Raw genomic sequence first — 24625 nt, forward strand, 5'->3', positions numbered from 1 at the left:
AATAAACTATAAATGGTTTATGTAGGATTTGATATTAATATTTGATATTTATTTTTCATTTTCATTGCATAACCGTTATAATTTAAACCTTAATGATATTAAGGTCATTTTCATGTTCTACTTTTGTAATGTCATCCCTTTAAACTGATCGTGAGTCTCCGAAAATAGATAAATCTACAAGTTAGGAGAAAACATAATGTAGAGACATACATGTTTCGTCCTTTGTGTAGTTTGCCATAAGCATGATAAGAGTATTTCTGGTTTGGGTTTAAAAATCTTACTTTTTATTTTGTGAAATTATTTTTTTTTTCGCTTTTTTCATCTTGAATTGTACAAAATGATGTATTCAAATCGTATAGATGGGGGAAAAATCAGACAGTATACACTTTAAATTGTTTATAATAGGGCCAATAAGAGAACTTAAACGTTAATAGGTATTGATGTAAAGTACTTTTATTTGAAATGGATATGTAGATAGTGTTTGTTACAAAGCTTGTAGCTGTTTTCCCATAACAGAACAAGAACAAGTGATAGAATGAAACGGATTAAAAGAGATATTGAAACAATCTGTAAAGCACGAGAGACGGTATAGCTCAACTAAACTCAAGAAAATTAAGTTCTTGCTTAAACAGCACGACAGGTGACAAATATATTGCAAGTACCCTATCTAAGCATCTGAGTTCATCTTGGATTTTTGGTGGGGTTCGTGTTGCTTAATCTATGTTTTATGTGTAGTGTTTTGTAGATTTGATGGTCTTTCCTTCGCTTTATTAGCAGTAACTGTAGGTAAACCCTACATGCAAAAATTTCTGAATACAGAAATGTACTTTTATCCCCCCTTTCCTGTCTATACCTGTATAAAGTATTACAAGAGAACTTACACACTTAAAAGTCAATCAAAGGAAACGGGAAATGGAAAGGAGAGACAATTTGGATCGAGATTTCCGAACCAAAAGGGAATTTCAAAGAAAGACACTCATAAATAAGTGAGCAATGAACGTGGTCGTTAAATTTGATATATGCTTTTTTGTGCTTCTTTGTTAACTATTTGTTTGTTTTTGTTTTGATGGAGATTGTGACACGGTGAGGACTGCTGTACCCCTTTTTTGACATTTTTACGTATTATTTCTGTTTTGTTCACGCATCGTTGTCAATATAATGGAATTTTATGCGACTGTCATATAAGTTAGGGGTTTAGCGCTATATAAGAAAATGCCTGTACCTAGTTAGGAATATGACAGTTGTTGTCTATTCGTTTGATGTAATTCATCTTTTGATTTTGCCATTTGATTAGGGACTTTCAGTTTTGAATTTTCCTCGGATTTCAGTATTTTCGTTATTTTACTTTATACAGTAACAGTTCAAATTTAAAGATAAACTGTGCTGTACATGTTATTAGGATTTTCCCTGCATGTTATATTTGACCAAGATGTTTGGGCTTTGGCTGAAATAAATACACTGACAAAAGAAGAGATATAATGCTGTGCATAATTAACAAAAAATGTTTCCAATTATAATATATCTTTATTGAGTTTATAAACAAACACATATTATATATATTTAAATTTCTAGACATGGCGAAAAAACTATGTAGACTTATTAATCAAATATTTCAAATGATTACTGCCAAATGTCAAATCAACGTCTACATGTACATTATCATAATTTTAATGTAATTTGTAAAAGATTGATTAAATGAAACATTATCGGGTATTTAAAAAAAATCACAATTTTCCTTTCCAATTACATTAAATTAACTTCTATGTAAAACTCGATTTTCCACGACAAAATCGATGATTGAGGTCCGTAATTTAACAGCACAAATGAGTTGTTGGTTATCTAACAGCACACATGAGTTGTTCCGTAATTTTCCTCCAGAAATATATATACTATAGATAGATTGTCACCGCCTCAACCTAAACAAACTATATTTTCTGCCCTTTTATGTAATTTATTTTTCATAATGTGTAGTGTTTTTAAACTCGACGACTTACGACGGAATTACTAATAAACTGTAAATCTAGTTTTTTGACTGTTAACGATAGATAAATGATTTTTTTATCCTACAGAGACCACCCGATCCTCATTTACGTATCGTTAATCAAACAACGCATTCATGTATTTAGATAATGCATGTGTATGATGATCTAGAAGGGTAGGGCCCTCCCCTCATTTTTTATACCAATTTTCTCTATTATTGATTTATCTTACCCATACATTTCTGTTCTTGCCTATGTTCTTTCATATTTTTACCCAATCCTTTTTTGTGCTTTTATTCTCCACCTTCCCTCCCACCTCCACCCCCCCCCCCACCCCACCCCGCGTTATTTTTTTATTCTTTATATACATACACCATTATTCTCTTATAATGTTATAACATAAAGATTTGTGTTTGATAATTAAACGTTTTTTTGTCTTTTTTATTACTCAGCCGCAATCTCTGTTTCTAATAAGATTAATCATAGCTCAAACGCGGATCGCTAAGAGGTCCAAAAAATAATCGTGATTTGAACAATAATTTTAGCGTTACCATTCCGTCAAAATAAAATCAGGATAACAGGAAAGTGTTATATAACCTTTACAAATAAGACAATTTTTTAGTATATCTGTTACTTGTTTAATACTTGACTGATGGGAAAATGCTTGGAGTATATAACTTACACGGTTTTACCATATCATGAAAAAAATTTAGATTATGTAAATAATATTTTCCGAAACAGTGCAAAGCGCGGTTATATAAAGAGATGTTCTTTTCTTGGATGTTAATTCACATGCCTGTTGGTAACGTTATTGCATGGCAATTATCACATCAGAAAAATACATCAACGTTACGAACAAAATGAAAAAAATGTAACATAGTAGAATGAAAGACACATATAAGGAAAAAGGAATTTTTTAAGGGGAAAAGTAAAACATTTAATACAATATATACATTTCTATATTTTTCAAAGTTATGATATTTATATGCTCTATAAAAGTAACAGAAAGTTACGAGCTATTTCTCAATTCAAAGTATTCCTATAATGCTCAAATACAGTTTTGTCGTTCAAAAATATTAGTATGAAATCCTAAAATATAAAACGACGTCTTATAATTGTACAATGTAATTCATCTTAAATAAGATTAAATATTTTCAACTGCCTATGTTGTTGACGTGCATAATAAATTGCGTAGTTATTTTTCTATGTAGAAGTATATATTATGAAAGTTTATAAAATGACGTCGACATTTTTTATATGTATGATCGCCATCGGTTAAGCCCTCGAACGTTCGGGTCTAAGATTGATATTATAACTTATGGCTTATAAAACATCTGATAAGAACAATGTGATGTAATAAGCTGATTATATTTTATAAATGTACAGACAAATGATACGCATCATATACGGTACAAATAGATAAAACTGTATTTACAAATTTCTCATTTGTATCAGAAATATTAACATTATAATAAAATAAATTTAAAAAGGAGATGCACTCTGATACTATGTCCCGTTATAAATCATAATAAGATAGAGGCATAATCAAACTATACAGTGCTTTAAAAAACACATTTAACGAATTACAATAGAAGTTACTGTAGTTAAATCAATACAACAATACATATAGATTGTTCTGTAAAATGCTACAGTTGTATTGTGTAACTTCAGCAAAAGAAAGTGAAAATAAAGGAGGGCACATTAACATTACATTGACACATTTAATACAGTTCAAGTAAATAATTAACCTATTTAGTGTCATTTAAAATAAAAGTTGGCGGTACATTAGCCATAACATTAAACATATTATATATGAGTTAACTGATAAAAAAAGAACTAAATTTTCACTCACCGTAGGAATATTCATTTCACAAACAGACATATACAAGAAAGAGTTTGATGTTAACAAACCTGAAATAGTAGGTACGCATCTTTTGGTTAATCATTTTTGATGTTAACGAATTACCTGGCATTATTCTTTTGGACTGTTGATGCTAAGAACCAGTTTGAGAACTACATTTGTATTTGCTATTTTGTGACGGTCATTTTATTTTGGAAAGTAATCTGCCGCCGAATAAAAACAATCTTACTTTAGCAGGAACACTGGTATTAATAGTCAACAATTTTCAAAGTCGAACCTGCTACGTGCGGGGTTCAAACAGAACAGAACTGGTGTTGAAAGCATAGTGATACTCGAGATGGACTACATAGGCCACATGGCCAACGGGGCCCCTAATGTACATTTGGTATTGCCGAAATGATGACTTTCAATTCTTACATAGAGTGTATGAACTGCAATAATTTGTTAACTGGTTTCAAAGTTCAACTGACTATTAAATACTAGTATATTAAATATAACAATGAAAAACTAAAATGCAAGCATACTATCAATTTTTCTGCTACTGTTAAGTCATTTAAAATATGTAGACGCTGATTAAAAATCATCTAAATAAGCATATATTGTGCACATTCATTCTATAATTGATTATTTCTATCATTACACATGGAATCTGGAATTCTATGAAAACAAATAGATATGCAATTGATTTAATAAAATCACATGGTGCATCACCATATAATGACAAATTTAATCAACAGTATCACCATTAATAACACTTAAATGAACTGTATAATCATTTGACAATTTTTCAGATATGTGGATTTCAATCTTCCACAAAAAATAAACATACTTTTGATTTTTGATTTTGTCAACGACTATAAAATAAAACCAACACGATTATGAGTTCCAGGTATCTAACAATAAAGAACAATCAAGCCAATAGTGACTCGATCAAACTATTTTCTACATAGTCTATTTATTTATTGTGTCTTGTACATAAATTGGAATCCGAACAATTATCTATCATTGGTATGTTAGTATGTACCTTGCGCCTGTTACGCACCAACCAGACTCATCATATTTTCATAAATAAATAATTGAGATATTCCCAAGAAAGCAAAACTAAACGCCTGATCAACTTCCTAGCTTCGTTTTGAATATTTACTTCACAGCATTGAAATAAATTATGGAGGAAGTTCTTCAATTCGTTACATAATATACCTTTCACCATGGTATGATTATATCTAAGTACCATCTTATGGTACACATAACTAACTTTTCCATTTGCATCGTATATGTATATACTTTTCTCTTTATTTAATCAATATCAACATAATTGAAGTTATTCTAATGATTACAGATAAACAACTACAGCTGCACCGGGATAACAACATCATCGGAATGATTGGGTACCTCTGTTGGGACTACCATAGATCTTAGACGCTGCAATAAAAAAAAATTTCATCATTCTCAGGTGCAAATCTCGTGTTTGTGAAACAATATTTATCAGATACGATAATGATCCAAGGCAAAACAAATGAAACAAAAGATATGAAATTTGCATGGAGGAGTTGAAACCTTTGATTCAGTAAATTTATATTATTTTCTAAATTGAAAACGTTATTTTGTTTAATTTGTTTACCCAGTATTGTCAGTTTAAAGGAACTAAGACCAACTAGCATACAGGTGGGGTTTGTTTAGATAGCTATGAAATAAGATAAAAACACACCATTTTCCGCGGATGATACATGAACCACCTGAGAAATATGACATTTGTGTTCCATTTGTTTCGAAGGTTCTTGTAGTGTAGTGTTTGTTTTGTCAAGTTTAATGGACTCTCACTCTTTCGATTTTTTTTATAAATTCGATAGTTTTGTTACTATTTTCTTACCAACCGAAATAAATCATTGATTTTCAATTTTTGGGGGGTTTTAAGCGTTCTGGTGAAAGATAATTTACAAAATAGATTCGGACGCAAATAAAGTGTTATCTCCTGTTAAAAGTATGTAAGGTAAAGGGAAAGGCAGAAGAAACGAAAAAGGGATTCATTATTAGTAAAGAGAATCTGACAACACCTTCGAAAAATTGAAAGAAGAAGACAATCAAGTTCACAAAACACAAGATAGAAAGTAATGGACTTAACAACACAAACCCCCACCAACAAATTTGTAAGATCTAATGTTAAGGAAGAGCAAATCCTACGTTATTAGTTGCATCAGTCATAAGTGATATTTCTTTGATCAGTCTCATTCAGTGATATAACAATAAAGAAAGGCGGACGGGATTGTAATTACGAATAATTGGGACATATGTGAAAACCCTTTAAGGATGTACTTGGGTGATGTTTTGGAATTTGCGTCAAATGTTCGGACTCCTTGGTGTTTTTCCACACAATACAATGTCAAATAGTTTTCCTCATAACGCACATTTATTTTTTTCACATAAGACTTAGTAGCTCATGAAAGGTCATTTACCAAAATGTTAGAAGATTCTTGAATTTCTTTCTTTTGTTTTGAGACCCAAATAATACCAATGCAAATAAAAGGGAAAAGTCCGAGTCAGCCTTTTACCGCCATGTTTTAAATCTCAAATATCTCGAAAAGGAGGTCCATGACCTATCAATAATTTTACCTTATTTGTATCCTTAATTGATGCTCTACCAGCTTATAGTATCAATTATAAATTCTTAATTTATAAAATTTCACCTAACCTCGCCTAAATACATCCTTAAGTCAATAGGTTTCTTGTAAGCAACAATCCTCTATTAAATGTAAGGAAAGCATGATAGGAACATTTTATCCATTTGGAGATAATTACTCAATATGAAGGATCTACTTGAACACTGCTAGATACATTTGTAGAAACAACATTTTTGGAACTGAAAGCTGAATTCATTCTTTATGTATTGTTTTTTATTCTTAAGCTACCCTATTTGTAATTTTCTAGATGTAAGTCATGATCAATATAAGAAGCATACTTTACTGTAGATGTATATTCATATATTCCCAATTCGATGGGATAGATGTTTTTAACATATTCTCCCGACTTTATTTAGTGAGTAGAGATAATCGTTTAGACCATTCCTTTTCCGAATCTAAAGGCTAATCGATGCAGATATTTTGCGAAGGCACAAAATTATGATTTAAACCAAATCTGTGTTTGTAAATTGTAAATCGTTTTAAGGATGTACTTAGGTGATCTTAGGTGAAATTAAATAAATCAAGACTTTAAAATTGATACTTTAAGCATATTGATATGTCATGGAGCTCCCTTTCGAGATATTTGATTTATAAAATATGACGGAAAAAGGCTGACTCGGAATTTTACCTTATTTTTGCATTGGTATTATTTGGGTTTCAAATCTAAAGAAAGATATCAAGAATTTTATTAAATGACCTGTTATGAGCGATTAAATCTTATATGAAAAGATGAATGGGTGATATGAGGCAAAATATTTTACCTTGTATCGTATAGAAAAACACCAAGGAGTCCGAATATCTGACACAAATTCCAAAACTTCACCTAAGTTCATCCTTAAGGTAAAAGTTGAATTCAATATCAATTAACCTCGATCTTTACCAACATATTGTTTTATTCACTCAGTCTTTTTCATTTTTAGCTATGGCGTTGTCAGTTTATTTTCGATTTATGAGTTAGACTGTCCCTCTGGTTTCTTTCGTCCCTCTTTTTCAATAACGAATGCAAATTAACCCCTTATAAAGATGCTATAAAACATACCTCTGCCGTACTTCCTGGAGTTACAAAGAACAAATAAATTGCGTAACCTGGTATACACAATAGTGACGATGAAACGATAAACCATCCTAACGTGTAGGACCAGGTTGGAAAATCATACGTCCCATACTGGGGTGGCATAGGCTGAGCTAAGGACATGATAAAAAGTGTCTGAAAAACAATAGATAAGTGATTGTATAGGCTGAACATAAGACATGATTAACAGTGTCTTAAAATAATAAATACTCTATTTCAGAAGAACAAACATGTATGTCAGATAAATTATCCTTACCTTTTTTGTAATGCCAATTGACCATTTTTATATAACCGACAACGACTACATATTTTGTGGCGTTTGTCTTATTGCAGTTCAGTGTTTTACTATTGTTCCGTTGTTTTCCTCGGTTTTGGTTTATGACCCAGATTTGTTTTCGCTTCATCGATTTCTGACTACTGCTGTTTCCTTGATGTAGGACATCCTGTTACTCGGTCAATTTAAACAAAAAGAGTAAAATTTAAGATATAATCGGTTCAATAATTTGGGGTGAAACTTACTGTCTTCCGATGATTTTGTTTTGAACATAAAATATAGAATAGTTGATTTCCCCTTAATTCTATCGATTGTAAGCCTGATTTTACTTCTTAAAGGATGTTCTTAGGTGAAATTAAATAAATCAAGAATCTAAAATTGATACTACAAGCCGTTAGAGCATTGGATCAAAATAAGCTAAAACTATTGATAGGTCGTGAAGCTTCTTTTTGAGATACATGTATTTGTGATTTAAAATATGGTGGGAAAACACTGACTCGGACTTTAACCTTATATTTGCATTGGTATTATTTGGGTCTCAAATCAAATAAAAAAAAAATCAGTAATCTTCTAAAATTTTGAGCTATTAAGTCTTATATGAAGAATAAATGGGTGTTATGGGGCAAAATATTTTACATTGTATTGTATGGAACAACAACAAGGAGTCCGAACATTTGACACGAATTCCAAAACCTACATCCTTTAGTTTCTTTTACTTAGCCGACTGCCAGGATGTCCTATCGCATAGTAGATTACCTGTTGAAAATTATTTTATGCGGAGTAAAAGTCGTTCATATGCAAATAGTCTATTCACATCAGGGATGAGCTCTACATACCAACTTATCATTTTTTGTCAATTCCTCATCCACTTTAAAATAACATATATCATCTTTGAAAAGAATAGGTACATAACGCATACAAAACATCTAATGCTAAAGGAAAAAGTAAAATCACAAAAACACTGAACTTAGAGGAAAATCTAATCGAAAAGTCTATAATCACATGGCAAAATCAAATAACAAAACACATCAAAAACGAATGGACAAGAACTTTCATATTCCAGACTGGATACAGGCATTTTCAAATGTAGAAAAATGGTGGATTAAACCTGGTTTTATAGAGCATTAAATTGAACAGAACACAAAAACATCTATCTACAAACACGGTCATTGATTCGCGTGTCTGACGTCAGAAATTTTTTTACGTCACATACATTTGTCGTTCAATGTATATACAAACAATTTTAAAATTTCACATAGGCAATGTTAGCATACAGGATTAAAAATCAAAGGTAACTATGTAAGATTTAATTTCAGAATTAGACCGAGATTTAAAATAGTCCAAAAGATATATAGAATTATAAAAATTCACAAATAGTTCATTCCACTACCCGATTGAATAATTTTTACGTTTGTGGTTCAACGTATTTTGTAATTTATAATAGAAATATATCATAATGACAAAAAATAGAATAATATCATACTGACGTGATCTTATAAAGTACAGAGTCACTTTATAAGAACCAAAGAAATACAAAAAGTCGCATATACAAAACACACGCAAAAAATGAAAGACAATACAAACACATTGACGGGATGTTTAAGTACCGAGCCACGCTAAATGGATATCACATAAAACAATCCAACAGTTAAAGTAATATCAATAATAGAACAAAGACAAATGAAAGAACAATAAAACACGTTGTTAACATGATAAACAACATCAGTACGCAGAATCTATACATCAAGACCATCATGTAGTAGTTGTGAAGTTGATACGGAATATTTATCAACAAGGTCTTGGTACCTTCCGATGAACTCTTTTAGAAAAAGGACGAGACGTTCTTTGACATACCCCTGATTCATCAACTTTCTACTCAGAAACTGATGACGTTTTACAAAGTCTGAGTAGGAGCTGCAAGCTCTTGAATATCGAATAAGTTGGGAAATATATATCCCATATGCAGGTGAAGTTGGTATATTGCTACTAAGGTGGGGAAATTTATAATTTCAAAATTAAAATCGTCTCGTTTGTTTTAGATACTGGTACTTAGGAAATTAGACCAATTAGTTGTTTCTGATAAAAAGACAAGCTAGGTTGTCAGCCATCATTTATAATAATTCAGTAACTGATCAACGAAAGTTCAGTAACAGATCAACGAAAATTCAGTAACTGATCAACGAAAACATTGTACTTGATCAATGAAACTATTGTACTTGAAGACATAAAATACTATACTTGATCAATGCAAAACAAATCTAAAGTAGTATTGATGAGCTGGATTTAAAAAAAAAACAATGTCTAAAAACATACGATATTAGCTTGTTATAAAATCATTAGTGCAGGCAAAACAATATATTCTATGACATTAATTCTAAGCCAGTTGCTGCAATGTTTTATCGTATTCATCGTTTGCTTCCTGATATCTGGTATCAGTATATAAATTTATTTTAAATAGTTACAAGAAATCAATCTTCTCTACGCTCTGGTGAAGCTAAAAAAATGAAAACTCGATATCAGTGGTTCTATTGAAAATGTTGTTTTAAAGGCAATAACAACGTTTTGTGAAATATTTCTTAAACGATTTGTATAAATGCTTAATTTGTTTTCCATCGATGCTGTACTTACAAATAAAAACAACGGACTGATGGTCGTCCAACATATTCTCCAAAATATCCCTGGTCTAAATCCTAACATTGACTGAATGTCGTTACTAAATCTTTCAACACCTGGAAAAAAGCAGTCTCAACAATTATTTTTTCTATTTATTCTTTATGTGAGGATTAAAAATTCTTTAAACAAGAGAGCTTATAGTTTGTCTAAAATTTTGATATCAACTTTGCTTAACTCTAAAGGGGAGTACACATTATTTATATACAAACTTTTTGGAAGCATATCAAAATTAAAACTAAATTTTAGGAAAATAATAAAATGGTTAATTTCTGTGTTATTTGATCTCTTGTGATGAATTGTCTTATTGACAATCATACCGCATCTCTTATTTCTATATTTCATCAACACTTCCAAAACGTATTCGTCTGTATATGAATTAATAAATCAGTAAGACAAGACAAATGAAAGAATAAAAACAAAATATCTTCTGACAATCTGTTGAGACATTATTTCAATAATATTGCCTTGTTAATTTTCAAAACGTATTTAATCTTTAATTAATATAAAAGAAAAAAACATTTTTGAAGTACCATAAATCCACGAGACAGCAACAGATTCAAGGAAAACAACAAATATAATTGATATAGGAGCTCCAAACACATCCAACAACTGGACGACATATATTCCACCCTGTAAATACATTGTAATAAATATTTCATATTATACAGTAACATTTATCTTTTAAAGATTTTAATCACTAAACATACTATAACTTAGCACCTGATTATCAGATATACATTTTGAGAGTACATGTTTTTTTTCAAATTGTAACATTTCATGATTATTTTTATAAAACTTTTCTCCGGCTTAACAACCCTGATGACTCTAGTGTAGAAGAAACGCGCGTCTGGCTTATCAAATTATACCAGGTACCTTTGTTAACTATTTTCACCACTGGATCTCGTCCTAGAGGTTATAATCAGCTCAGTAGTCAGTACTTCGGTGTTGATATGAATATAAATTATATGATCATTTTTATAAATTTATTGTTTGCAAAAAAAGTTAGAGTTATTCGAAATACTAAGGATTTTTTTTTTTATCTCAGGCATAGATTATCATAGCCGTATTAGGAACAACTTTTGGGATTTTTGGTCCTCAGCGTGTCTGGCGTATCAATTTATAAGCCTACTACATTTTATAACTATTTACACCACTGGGTCGATGCCACTGCTGGTGGACGTTTCGAAGCCGAGGGTATCACCAGTCTAGCACTTCAGTGTTGACATGAATATCAAGCCTTAGTATATGGTAATTTCTATGAATTAACTGTTTGCTAAAGTATGAATTATTCGAAATGCTAAGGATATTTTTTATACCAGACATAGATTACACGAGCCGTATTTGGCACAGTTTTTTGGAATCTTTGGTTTCAATGCTATTCAACTTTGTACTAGTTGTGCTTTCTTACATATTTGATCTGAGCGTCATTGATGAGTCTTACAATGTATGTAGACGAAATCCGCGTCTGGCGCATCAAATTTTAAGCCTGGCAACTTTGTATTAACAATATTAACGTGTATGTTGGTTTAGCTGCCATAGAACTAATTTATGAAATAAGGCTTAGGATAGAACTTCGGAATTGTTGAGATTTATTCTGATTTTCATACATGTGAGAAGTTCAGCTAGCTATAAAACCAGGTTTAATCCACCATTTTCTACAAACGAAAATACCTGTTCAAAGTCAGGAATATGACAGTTGGTATCCATTCGTTTGAAATGTTTGAGCTTAAAAAATTTCCTTTTCCTACCGGACATTCCGTTCAGAATTTTCCTCGGATTTCGTTATTTCACTTTATGTACTTACATATGTAATAGTAGGAAGTGAACCTAAAAAGCAATAACACATCAGACCAAGAACGAACAATTTTCTGTGTTTTCGTAAATGTGGCCACTCATCTAGTATGCCTGTAGTTATTGCTTCTAATCCTCCAAACTGAAATGAAAGATTGATCTCTGAGTCGATTTTACAAAATTGGCTTCTACCTTCTTAATAACTTAAAAGTATTAAAAATTGAACCCGTTTCATAACTTCACCGCATGGCGCTTAAAATGAACAAACATTAACGCAATGATTTCTTATACGGAGAATAAGTTATCTATGAATTATAAGTGGACAATATGTCGATGTATAATATAGATACAATTGATTTGATACAATATAACATATTTGATGTCGATCACTAATTAAAAGTATAAGTTATTACCAGTCATACAGCCAGTGGCAAAGGCTGTATTTTTGTTCACAACATGTTGCATTAATATATGCGCATATTTAAAAATATCTAATTCATAGAATGAAAGTTTTATCATAAACTTTTATTTAATTTTATTGAATTATGGTAGTTGCTATAAATATTCGACACCAGATAAAGAAGGATAACTCCAAACAATATTGTACGCATATTATATTTATCAATTTTATGAAGGGAAAACGGTACTATTTATTCTGCCATAGGCGACAATACTGATATTTTCTAATTTTACCACTTTTTATAATAAAAACCTGGATAAAACAGTTATGTGTGGTGTTAGTACTTTATTACTCTATTTTAAAAATTGAAGCCAAATAGTATCATGACCAATTTCCAACGGAGCTTGTTTATGTTATCCATGCCCACCGTCATTTTGCAGCAAATTTATAAAATTTTGAAAGCCTTTTCGAATGATTGTCTAGAAAATATTTCAATAGGTTTTAAAATTTATATTGTAAATATAAACACTGCAGTTATTCATAGATAAATAAAAAAATATATTGTACCCTTACATCCAATCCCGGCGCACCTAAGTTGACTTCCTTCACCTGTCTTGGGTACACAAAAGCCCAACCTAATGCTATGAAAATGTAATACTACCGTTTTCCCTGAAGGTATAATATTGCGCGATTAAAATTAAAGCTTGAAGTCCGACGACGTAAACAATATCCGGACGCCTTTATCTTCGCTTTCCTCAAAAAAATACCCCAAAACTGAATAATCATAAGCAAGGATGATAAATGCGACTATGCATTGTACCTATAGGACACAGAGTCATAATGATTAATTTATTGTGGAAGGAAGAGAAGCGTCACACAAAATGAGGTCTTCTCATTTAATAGTATAGATGTTGTTACAGAAGCAAATCATTTTCATGGTTTTTGGAACATTGTTGGTTCCTTGCAAAAACAGTGAACAAAACACATCGGACTTACTTTTGCGTAATATAAAAGACTCTACACTGAAATCCGTTGTATTACTTTACAGTCTATGAACAAAGTGTATTAGTCAGCGGAGAACCAGCTTAAAAAGACTCCCGACTGTTTTCAAATTACTCATAATTTTCATAAGTACTTGGGGACAGGTCAATTATTTTCGTGTTTTTCTGTACACTATGCATGTTCATAGTATACAGATAGTATACAGAAACACAGAAAAACAAAAAATATCGGTCTATGGAAAACAGGGGGAGGGCTAAAAAATTGCCCTGTCCCCAAGTACCTATGACTTCTGATACTTTTCCTGAAAATCTCTAGTTATAATCTTTTTATCATTCTAGTTAACATACGCTCTAAATGCCTGTGATTTCGCGGGGGTGTTCTAGTAATATTTAAATGAAAAACTAGTTTAATCCTTTGAGTCTTTGTATCAAGCTTTTGATTCAAAGAGGATTTGTATGGCCCCGCAACGAAGTTGTCGGTGCCATATAGTTTAACCCTTGTCCGAAATTCCGTAATTCAGAAATTCAGAAATTCCGTAATTCCGTCATTCTGTCATTCCGCAACAAACCATTATACGGACTTTTTTCTAAACGCCTTCAGATATTGGGCTATTTTTGATATGTGAGTTCACCATGATGAGTTACATATCAAGTATAAGCTTTGATAAATTGTTGAAAATCATAGTTATACGGATTTTTTTCTATACCACTCCAGATTTTGAGCTGATTTTTGATATGTGAGACTACCATCATGTTTGTGTCCACATGTGTTATTGAAATTGCAGATTTTTCAACTTTTTGGAACGGGGCCATTCGTGTTGCTTTGACATATGTAGTTTTTTTATACTTACTGTTGTATCTAACCCAAGTGTAATAAGCATAAAAAAGAATAAGATTGCCCAGAAGGGAGATAACTCTAATGATGACAGAGCCTCAGGATAAACAATAAATATCAATCCAACATCTGAAACAAATATAATAAAGATAATTATGTAACTGGTCAAAACTGATAATTGTACATATTTAAATTGACGAATTGATATCAGTTTTGCATAATTAATTACATGCATTGGTTTTAATTTGGCAAACTTTACTCTTTTTTCTCCCTTTTTTAAGAAGCGACTTTGCACATAGCAGAATGAATATTACACCAGTTTTCCAGCGGTATTCATGATATTAAAACAAATACAAAGCACAGTACCAGTACCGTTATCAATTTTAACCTCTGGTTACTAATTTTAAAACAAACATTTGTAACATACACCATTATGATGTGTATTATTCAAAAACATAAACATGTGTATCATTACCCATACACAATAATATAGTGTAACGGAAATCGGTCATAGTTCATTTGTTTTGATGTGAAATATCAGTTGTATTTTCCTGTTAGTTGTGTTAAAACTTTCTATCTGTACAATAATTTTCCCTATAATTGGAGCACCATCTGTTACTTAAAACACCCCTAAAGTTGGTATAATCTTGATGTTCACCTCTTTAAATTTAATACCAGATGGTAGTATATAAACCAGCTCAAGACAGATAAACTTTGTCAGTTTTAATTGGACCGTTGAAGGGATTATTTTCCAACTGGTAAGTAGAGTGAATTGAGGGAATACCAAGGATATATATATGAATAGTGTTCGGATTTATATGTGAATATTGCAATAGTGATTGTGATACAATGTACAAAGTGACCTTATATATATAATAAATTATTGTATTATTGAGAATACCAGCTGTATACTTGCTGGTGTTGCACGTTATACTATGTGGAAGTGTGAATACTTCATAGATTGTATTAGTGAGAATACAAGGTGTATACTTGTTGGTGTTGCAAGTTGTAATATTGCGGAGTTGTATTAGTGAAAGTGCACTGGTAAAACTTACCAGTTTGGATAATTCATTGCGTGGGAACTCAAAGGGATATTTAGTGCGTGAGTTCAGCTGTGTTAAAATATATATATATTCCTTGTGCATTGAAGGATTCGTACACGTGTGAATGTGTCATTGTGTTATTGTGGTTAGTTGCAGACTAACAAGGTGATACTACATATTGGTGGACGTTGTAAATAGAAGTTGTATAATATATGTGATTTTGTATTCATACGTTTTGTGTGATACTTACTTGATGCATGTTACAAAGTAATCTGTTGGTGATATTGTGGAATAAAGGGCCGTATGCATGTTGCATAGTAATCTATTAGTGACATTGTGAATAAATCGGTCTGATACATGTTGCAAAGTGATTGCATAATGAAATTGTGTATATATATTTTGTTATGATACAGTGTGTTTATGCATTGTGAATGAGGTACTTCACCTTATATTTTGATTTATGTGCATTATGCTGTGTATATATTTTCGTTCTGAATTCATTTATGGATGTGTTGATTGTTTTGAATAGGAAAATTCAACTGTTTGTAGTGAAACATTGAGCTGAACACTTGAAATCCTGATTAATTCAGATACGGATCCATTGATCTCCCGGTTACACGTTACAATAATATTCAAACTCGACATTAGTACATTTCGAAATTAAATAATTACTTAATTATACTTTAGTTGAAATATTATCTACTACAAGATACCAGATTAAAGTCGATTTCCAACTGATGAAGTACATGTAAGAAGCAATAACTGAACGATCAGTTATCGGTCAATGTCTCGCTTTTTTAACTCGTTTTAGTTTGAACCTAAGTTTATAAGATTTAGCTTAAATCAAATGATACTCTAGTTTGAGTTGTTGCTGAAAAACATGTGTATGGTTGAAGGCACACTGATGTTTGATTCAGTTACGTTGCGGTACGTTCCTGTTTAAATATATTGTTGAGCATTAGTCATTTTTTTACTGAATATGGAAGCTTAATCGCACATGCGTAAGGCTATATCAACATCCTACCACTTCCAGTCTGTGTTTTTGTCAGATTTTTTTTTCTGATTTGTTGAGTTAAATCCTCTTCAACTAATTTTCATAGTTGCTCTTACGTTGTACTGTTACACAACTGTTCTTGGTGAGGGGAGGGTTGGTGCCTTCAAACAAAATTAAGCCCGCCGCATTCTAATGTGATTATAAAAGGAAGGAGCTTGTAGTTTAGTAGATGTCGTTGGTTCATGCCGGTCATACTAATTTTTCGTAAATTGTTTGATTATAAATTAGGCCGGTAGTTTTCTCAAATGAATTGTTTCATATTTTCCTGTAACATGTAAGGGCATGTCATAGATTTATGAGTTTGACTGTCCCTTTGGTATCTTTCGTCCCTCTTTTATAACCACTGGGTCGATGTCTCTGCTGGTGGACATTTTGTCCCCGAGGACATCATCCGCCCAGTAGCAAAACTACAATTGCATGAATTTACGAAGATCTAACAGGAAACTGGCTCGGACGTCGCCCAGTATGTCTTTTTTCATTTTTAGCCATGGCGTTGTCAGTTGTTTTAGATTTATGAGTTTGACTGCCCCTTTGGTATCTTTCGTCCCTATTTCATAGCCGACACTATGGTATGTATCATCTCATTGTTGAAGGCGTCACAGTTGCCTATGATAGATAACATCCACTTCATTCGATTTTTTGATGGATAGTTGTCTTATTGGCAATGATACAAAATCCACTTAATATTTTGATAATTAAGACAGTACATGAAGAGTCAAATGCTAGTTCCGCATTCAACAATTAATGATCTATTTTAAAATAGTGGGAAGGCTATCCCAAATATAACAGATGGGTATTCATTCTTGCAGAACAGTATAGTTAATCGCAAAGTGGAAAGGGATTTGTATAATTTGCAAAACTTGTATCCCAATCCACTATAAATAAATATGTTTAAACTAATGTAATAGCACTCCATTTTGTCCTTAAAAGGTCAGTACCATCTCTAGCCACGTTATCCACTGTTTTCCCAGACATATGTGACATATGACCAAGGACCGAAAATACAACAAACCCTGCCAGGAAACTTGTTATACAATTTATCGTACTGGTCAGTAATGCATCTCTGAAAAAAAACCCATAGCAAGTGATATAGTTTTCCTAGCCATCAACAATAGAATTATTATGGTATACTGTAAACCAACTTATTTTCGCGGATACTTTATTTCGCGTTTTACTAATTGTAGTCCATTTCACAGCTTTTTATATTCGCGATATTCTTATCTATTTGTGTAGATTAATAAAGATTTGCTTATTCGCGTTATTTTTCTCCTCTCGAAAGTCGCGAAAATAAATCGCTCTCAAAAATAAGTTGGTTTACAGTTATCATGCATACAATATGATAATGGATGGCTATTGAACGTCGAACAGCAAAGTTATTGTTTACTAAATTGTGCGTCTAGTGTACAGTACCAGGCCAATTGACCAATTTGATACACTTATTATAGATAGATCAGGACTTTAAAATACGTACGCCGAACGCTCGTTTCTTTACAAAAGATTCGACAGTGACGTTCGAGGGCAATTCCGACCAAGTTATTCAAACATTTTACAGTGAAACATTTTTACACTCCTTAAATTTAACTATTTAGTTAGATTAAAAAAATATTGTAACGGGATATCTTGAGTGCTATTCTTTCTAACCAAAGTTCTGACAATCAGGTTTAAACCTCTTTTCTTTCGTTGGAATCAATTTTTTGTAGTGGAAACATATGTGAAGATGATTGATGTAATGTTCAAGTTAGAAAGAAATGCAGCGTTTGTACTGACAAACTGTAGACGCATTTTCAGCGAGTGTATGGATGCATTTCTTTCTAACACAAACGATGCAAACGAATAAGCGCGCACATGTTTTGATCATTTGTTTCTAACATACATTTGCAAAGTTTACATAAACTTTGACAAACTATGAACTCGCTAAAAATGCGTTTACAGTTTGTCGTTCATTGTTTGTTAGAATAAACGCTACATTTGTTTCTAACTTTGGTAAGAAAGAAATGCACTCTATTGTTTGTCAAAGTTTATGCAAACTTTGCAAACGTATGTAAGAAACTGAGAGTGCATTTTTTTCAGTATTTACAGTATTTACAGTATTTCGGCTTCTTAGACAACACGACCACCCACACCCCTCCCCTTTCTCTCATAAGGAGCAGAAAGTGATAACCTCATCAAAAATAGTGAGTCTTCCGTAATTACCTGTAACAGTTATTGTCTAACTTGTTGTAACTTGATAGCGCTAAAAGGACACCAAAACCTGGACCTAACGAAAAGAAAATTTGTGCTGCCGCAGCAATCCATATCTGTAATTAGAATTTAAGATATTTGTCGACTAGATTGTGGTTGATAACTTAAGATGATAATAAATGTCACTAACTAAAAAACAATCGTTACTCAACAATACGATTTAGTTCTTCAAAAGTAAATGTCATAGTCCAGTTGAAATATAGATATAGTTATATACTTCTTTGTAATGTGTCTTTTTCTAAAAGATGGATACACGAAAACAATCACATTCATAAGTTGGAAAAAAAGGACTGTTCCAGGACAAAAACAATTAAGACAGAGAAATTTCCGAAACGAAACACCGAAACATGAAAGACTGAGCTTATTCTTGGTTTTCCCTCTTGCAACAAGTCTGTTGAAGATATTTCTATGTCGAAGAGTGTGATTCGTTTCTAAGACATATGTAGTTAAAAAACAAACTTACACTGTTCTGGTGAGTTTCAAAAAAAGGTCTGTTTACTAATTGTGAGTTGCTTTTTCGTTTAAAAGTGAGATTGGAAATGGAGAATATGTAAAAGAAACTACGACCCGACCAAAGGACAGAAAACAACCGAATGCCATCAAAAGGTCTTAGACACAGCGGGATAATCCCACACCCGGAGTACGGCATCATCTGGCACCAAACAAAATGCGTATACTTGTTCAGTGAAAATAGACGTGACGTGACCGAAAATACGTACATTCACAGAATAGATCAAATGTTTCTTACATAATTATGTAAAAAAGGATTTTATATATAAAAGATTCCAAAATTGATGCGCCTGAAACTTGTAAATTTATTCATATTATATAATTGTGTCTTTTTGCGGTTAAGACTTTGATCGTAAGATTTGGCTACATATATATACACTTATGCTAAATGCACTTATTGGAATATTATACTGTTGATTCAGAAAATACTGCGTTCATTTATTATTGCGATTTTTAAAGAACGAAATAAAGATGCGAGATTAATTATTGCGATTTCAGTACATAGCATACATATATATGTTTTTGCTACGTCCATTGTCATTGAAATAGTACACATTCTGATAAGGGGCCAGCTAAAGCCGGACTTTTGGTGCGGGATTTTCTCGCTGTGTTGAAGGCCCATTGGTGGCCTTCTGCTATTTTCTGCTCTTTGAACTTGTTTGGATAGTTGTCTCTTTGACACATTCCCAATTTCCATTCTCATTTTTTTAGATGTCCGCAGAGTTCTTGTTATCGACACTGACCAAGTCGCATTATTCGCATAAATAGAAACCACGCAATAATGTCTATATTTAAAGTAATCTATGTAAACTTATGACCAGTGATATACTTACTCTAGTTTCTAGGAGTTTATTCCAATCTGGAGTAAGATAATACATAATGCCTTTCCATGAGCCTGATAACAAACAACCCCTCACTAACAAGATTATCAGAACTGCATATGGCATTGTTGCTGTTATCCACACTGCCTGTTAAGTCAAAGAAATATTATTAGTATTACAATACATGATATTAAATGCTTTAGTTCGGCTAGTTTTGTTCTTGATTATATTATCCCAACTGAAAACCAGAAGTTAACTTGAGCGAAACCATTTCACGGTTAGTTTTCAACGCTATCAATCAAATCAATCTAACTATTTTTTCCAAAATTTATCACCATGAGGTTTTTGATTCCAGATTTTTTTTATCATCTGCTAGACCACAATATTCTTTTTCAAAATATGTTTTTAAGAAATAATACCCCTTTTTCTTGTGGTCGTTACCTAATTTGTTCCGGAAGGTTCATTAGTTTCTGCTCTTCTAGTCAGACCCAGTTACTCATATTTGGTGATCATGTATTTAAATATCGTACTCTTGCAATGTATATCATTTTTTTCATTCAGTATGTTTATGTTTTTTATTCTAAATCTTGTGTTTTGACATGTACCTTCCCGGAACTTTTGACTCCTCTCCACATTGCAAAGTAAACTATAATAAATACTCCAAACAGACATAAAGCTAATATCCAGTTTACACCTCCTACATCTTCAAGGGCATCGGCATAATTTAACCCGAGTACTTGATATCTACAATGAAAGATTTCAAGATTCAAGATTCTTTATTTCTCAAATACCATATAGTTATAATGGTAAAACGAAGTTCATCAAAAGTTATAACATAACATAAACACAGATGATAAGATGAAATGATGGTGGAAACTCATTAAAACATTTCCATGTGACATTTTACCGATATTAAATTCATACGATGGTTAATTAATAATGATTATAAAAGAAATATGATCATATTGTGGCAAACCCGTATTTTGTCTATAATTATATTTTATTTGCTTACGCAAAAAGAATCTCTACGACTTATTGAAACAGTGGTGCATTTATTTTTTTTCAATAGACTTTCTTTCGACTTCAATATAGAAGTTTATTGATGCCTTTTCATCTATGAGGGAATTAGACAGTGAACACTATACTAAAAACCAATAATTCTAAATAATCCCTTTTGAAGTAACTGGGATCCTTAAGTTAAACAGTTCTAGTAAAATTTGACAAAAGAAACTTAACACATCTTACTCAAAGAATTCTTCTGTTGCCGTCTTTGTGTCGTCGACTATAGTGATATTGGTTACGTTTGCAATAGTCAGATTCAATGGATTCAATGTAACGGAATTATTCGCATTGTTTTCTGAACTGATATTTAGCAAATGTTTGGAGTCAATAGTATTTTGAACTGCACCTCGTCCTTCATATACCACACATTTGTCTATACTATTCCATGAATTATTACAAGATTTCCATGGCACATCTGATGCCATTGCTGAGAAAAAATAGAACACTGCCCATGCAATTATAGTGTTGTAATACCACGAAACATAAGTTGCAATTACAACTATTGCTAATCCAATTCCTGAAAAAAGGCAACAAAAGAGTGAAACATTATTCATACAAAAATATTAGTAATGTCAATATAGATTGTGTTTCTATAGTATTGGTTATCTCAAGTTATAGGGATCTCCATTTTCGAATTCATTGCACAAAAGATACACTGTCATGTACATTAAAGACGGTTTTGGATAGATCTTATCTACTTGTAGGTATAGGTTTTAGTTGTGTCTTGTTTTGTTTAAATTGTAACTATTTCAATTTTTGACCTTTAAGTTTGGTCTCTAAGTTTCAAGATGGAAAGGTTTCACTTTTATTTTAGTTGTGGTTTTTGATAATCTTGGTTTCTTATCTTTTTTTTGTCAATTTCTGAACCACGTGTCATGTATAGTTATAAACTTTGATTATTTTGATGTATAGTGTGGGGGCCATGACTGGCGTAAAACTGTTAGGGGTACTTTTTATTGGTTGTTTTCTAGAGTTTGTCATTTTTTTTTATAAATATAACAACACAGATATGTGTTATGAATAACAACTCATGCTATATTTTTAATACAAATTAAATTTTGCAAGAAATTAAAGTAAATGAAAGACGATTTTTGAATATGATATCAATTACAGGCACTTTTCTCAGATTTTTTTTTCTATATTAAAGTATATAGAAAAACAAATAATGAAACAAGTGCCTGTGATATCATTGTATCTATATATTTCACACACAACATGTAACTTACCCTTTAAAGCGGGACATATTCTCTTCCAGACCGTCAAACACCCACATCTTTGGAACTGACCTAATGCAAGTTCCATATAGAACAGTGGCAATCCTCCAAAGATTAACATTATAACGTATGGTATCAAGAAAGCTCCTATAAAGAAAACATGCCGGACAATATTATAAAATAATTGACATATTAATTTACCGAATGCTCTTTAGTCAGCTCTTCTGTATTGATATAAATAACCATTGATAAAATCATCTATACTATTAAACGATAAGACCTCATTTTGTGTGTCGCTTTTCTTCCTTCCACGATAAATTAATCATCATGCATCTGTGTTCTATATGTAACATGCATAGTCGCATTTGTCATCCATTCTTATGATTATTCAGATTGTGTTATTTTTGGAGAAAAACGAAAAAAAGGAGTCCGAATATTGATTCCGTCATCAGACTGACTTTTAGTCATAGATAAACTTCCGGTTTGAAACACCCATAAGTACAACCAATCGTATGATAGATAATAAAAATGAAAAAATAAATAAGCTAATCAGAGCTTTCTCTATATCATGGTGTTTAGATCGCCAGAACCACAACTATTATACCTCCTTAGAGAGAATAATTATTTTTCGCGTTTATCTACATGTAAACTACGATTATAATACTTTAATATATATAGACTCTCTGTATTCTGTCTGCAGTTTTCTTTGAAATATATTACTATTTAAGGGGTCATACCAGTTGAATATATATCAAAATAAGTAAAACATGTGGAAACAAGAATGTGTCCATAGTACACAGATGCCACATCGGCACTATATTTACTAAGTTTCGAGTTGATTAAACTTCAACTTCAACCTGAAGCGGGATAGACGGGCGGACGAACGGACGAACAAAGGGACGCACAGACTAGAAAACATAATGCCCATAAATGGGTCATAAAAACTTATTGTTGGAAGTAAAAGTAGTGATTTGGCAAAAATGAAAGTAGGGTATAGATTAGAGGGAGGCAGGACCTTTTTCGGGACGTCGGGGTCGTGTTTTTTAAGCCCGGGATTTGGGGATTGTTTCTTACGGGATCCGGGAATATATTTTTCAATTTCAGAATATGAATATGAATTTCTTTAAATTCTGCATCTCGGGATTTCGGGATCAGGACCCCTCCGACCACCCTCAAATTGGCCTTAGTCGGTTTTAGTCATTTATACAAGATTCATATCCTACCAGTGGCATGTTAATAAGGCTCTCAAAAGAAAAAGCACTTATGGATTGTCCTAGCTGTATATGCCCGCGATTTCGCGGGTGTGTTCTAGTTATTATAAATCAACTGTAGACAAAACTTTGAATTTTCGAAAGATTAAGGATTTTCTATCCCAAGAATAGATTACTATAATATATATACATAACTCATAGCTGAGAGGGTGATAGATCAGACTGTCACCCCGTGAAAACATTGCAAACCGCGGAGCAGCCAAGGTTGACAACTTGGTAAATTTAAAATTGAATGTTCTGTATTGGCTGTTTGTTTAATTTCAAATGCAAAGTAATAAATTATGACGTCTTGTACACAACAATCATCCATATATAAAGTGAAAAGTGCAAAAATAGTTGACCAAGCGTCTCCGTAAAGAGTAGTAGGGTTTTTGCCATTGAATAGAGAGGATTGTCTCCTTCATATTAACCAATTAGAATTCCACATTTACACATGACGAATAATAAATTAGTTGGCTGTATTTGGCAAAACTTACGAAATGTTTGGTCATCAATTATGCTTTGCAACTTCGTACTTTATTTACCCTTTTTAACTTTTTTGATTCGAGCATCACTGATGCGTCTTTAGTAGACGAAACGCGAGTTTGGCATACACAATGATAAGTCTGGTATCTATCATGAATGTATTTATAAATATTTTATGTTTAATAGAACAAAAATACACTTTGTTTTTCTCTTATTTAGAAGGCTCTTTATACTCGCACATGTATATTTTAAAATCGTGAATGTATTACAAATACCCGTGTTGTATGTATAAAATTACGAATCTAAACGTTCATTGAGAAGCTGACCACTAAAGTTAAATAAGTTAGTATTTGTCATCGACAAACCGACTAGATCCTGAT

General features: G+C 32.0%; 1 protein-coding gene across 1 annotated transcript in view; it reads right to left on the minus strand.

Annotated features, from left to right (window-relative positions):
• Positions 1-2325: 2325 nt before the first annotated feature.
• Positions 2326-24625, minus strand: part of LOC143076075 (sodium-dependent serotonin transporter-like) — a 42432-nt gene continuing 20132 nt past the window's right edge. Inside the window, exons 2-13 of the mRNA XM_076251710.1 lie at positions 22522-22656; positions 21479-21812; positions 20839-20977; positions 20246-20380; positions 18855-18958; positions 17600-17724; positions 14581-14693; positions 12342-12470; positions 11068-11167; positions 10493-10593; positions 7558-7725; positions 2326-5262 (exon numbers count right to left, since the gene is read on the minus strand). Coding sequence (XP_076107825.1) covers positions 5188-5262; positions 7558-7725; positions 10493-10593; positions 11068-11167; positions 12342-12470; positions 14581-14693; positions 17600-17724; positions 18855-18958; positions 20246-20380; positions 20839-20977; positions 21479-21812; positions 22522-22656 — 1658 coding nt within the window. The 3' untranslated portion in view covers positions 2326-5187. The remainder of the gene's footprint in view (positions 5263-7557; positions 7726-10492; positions 10594-11067; positions 11168-12341; positions 12471-14580; positions 14694-17599; positions 17725-18854; positions 18959-20245; positions 20381-20838; positions 20978-21478; positions 21813-22521; positions 22657-24625) is intronic.

This window comes from Mytilus galloprovincialis, chromosome 5 (genome assembly GCF_965363235.1).
Source record: "Mytilus galloprovincialis chromosome 5, xbMytGall1.hap1.1, whole genome shotgun sequence".
In the NCBI taxonomy this organism is placed as follows: domain Eukaryota; kingdom Metazoa; phylum Mollusca; class Bivalvia; order Mytilida; family Mytilidae; genus Mytilus; species Mytilus galloprovincialis.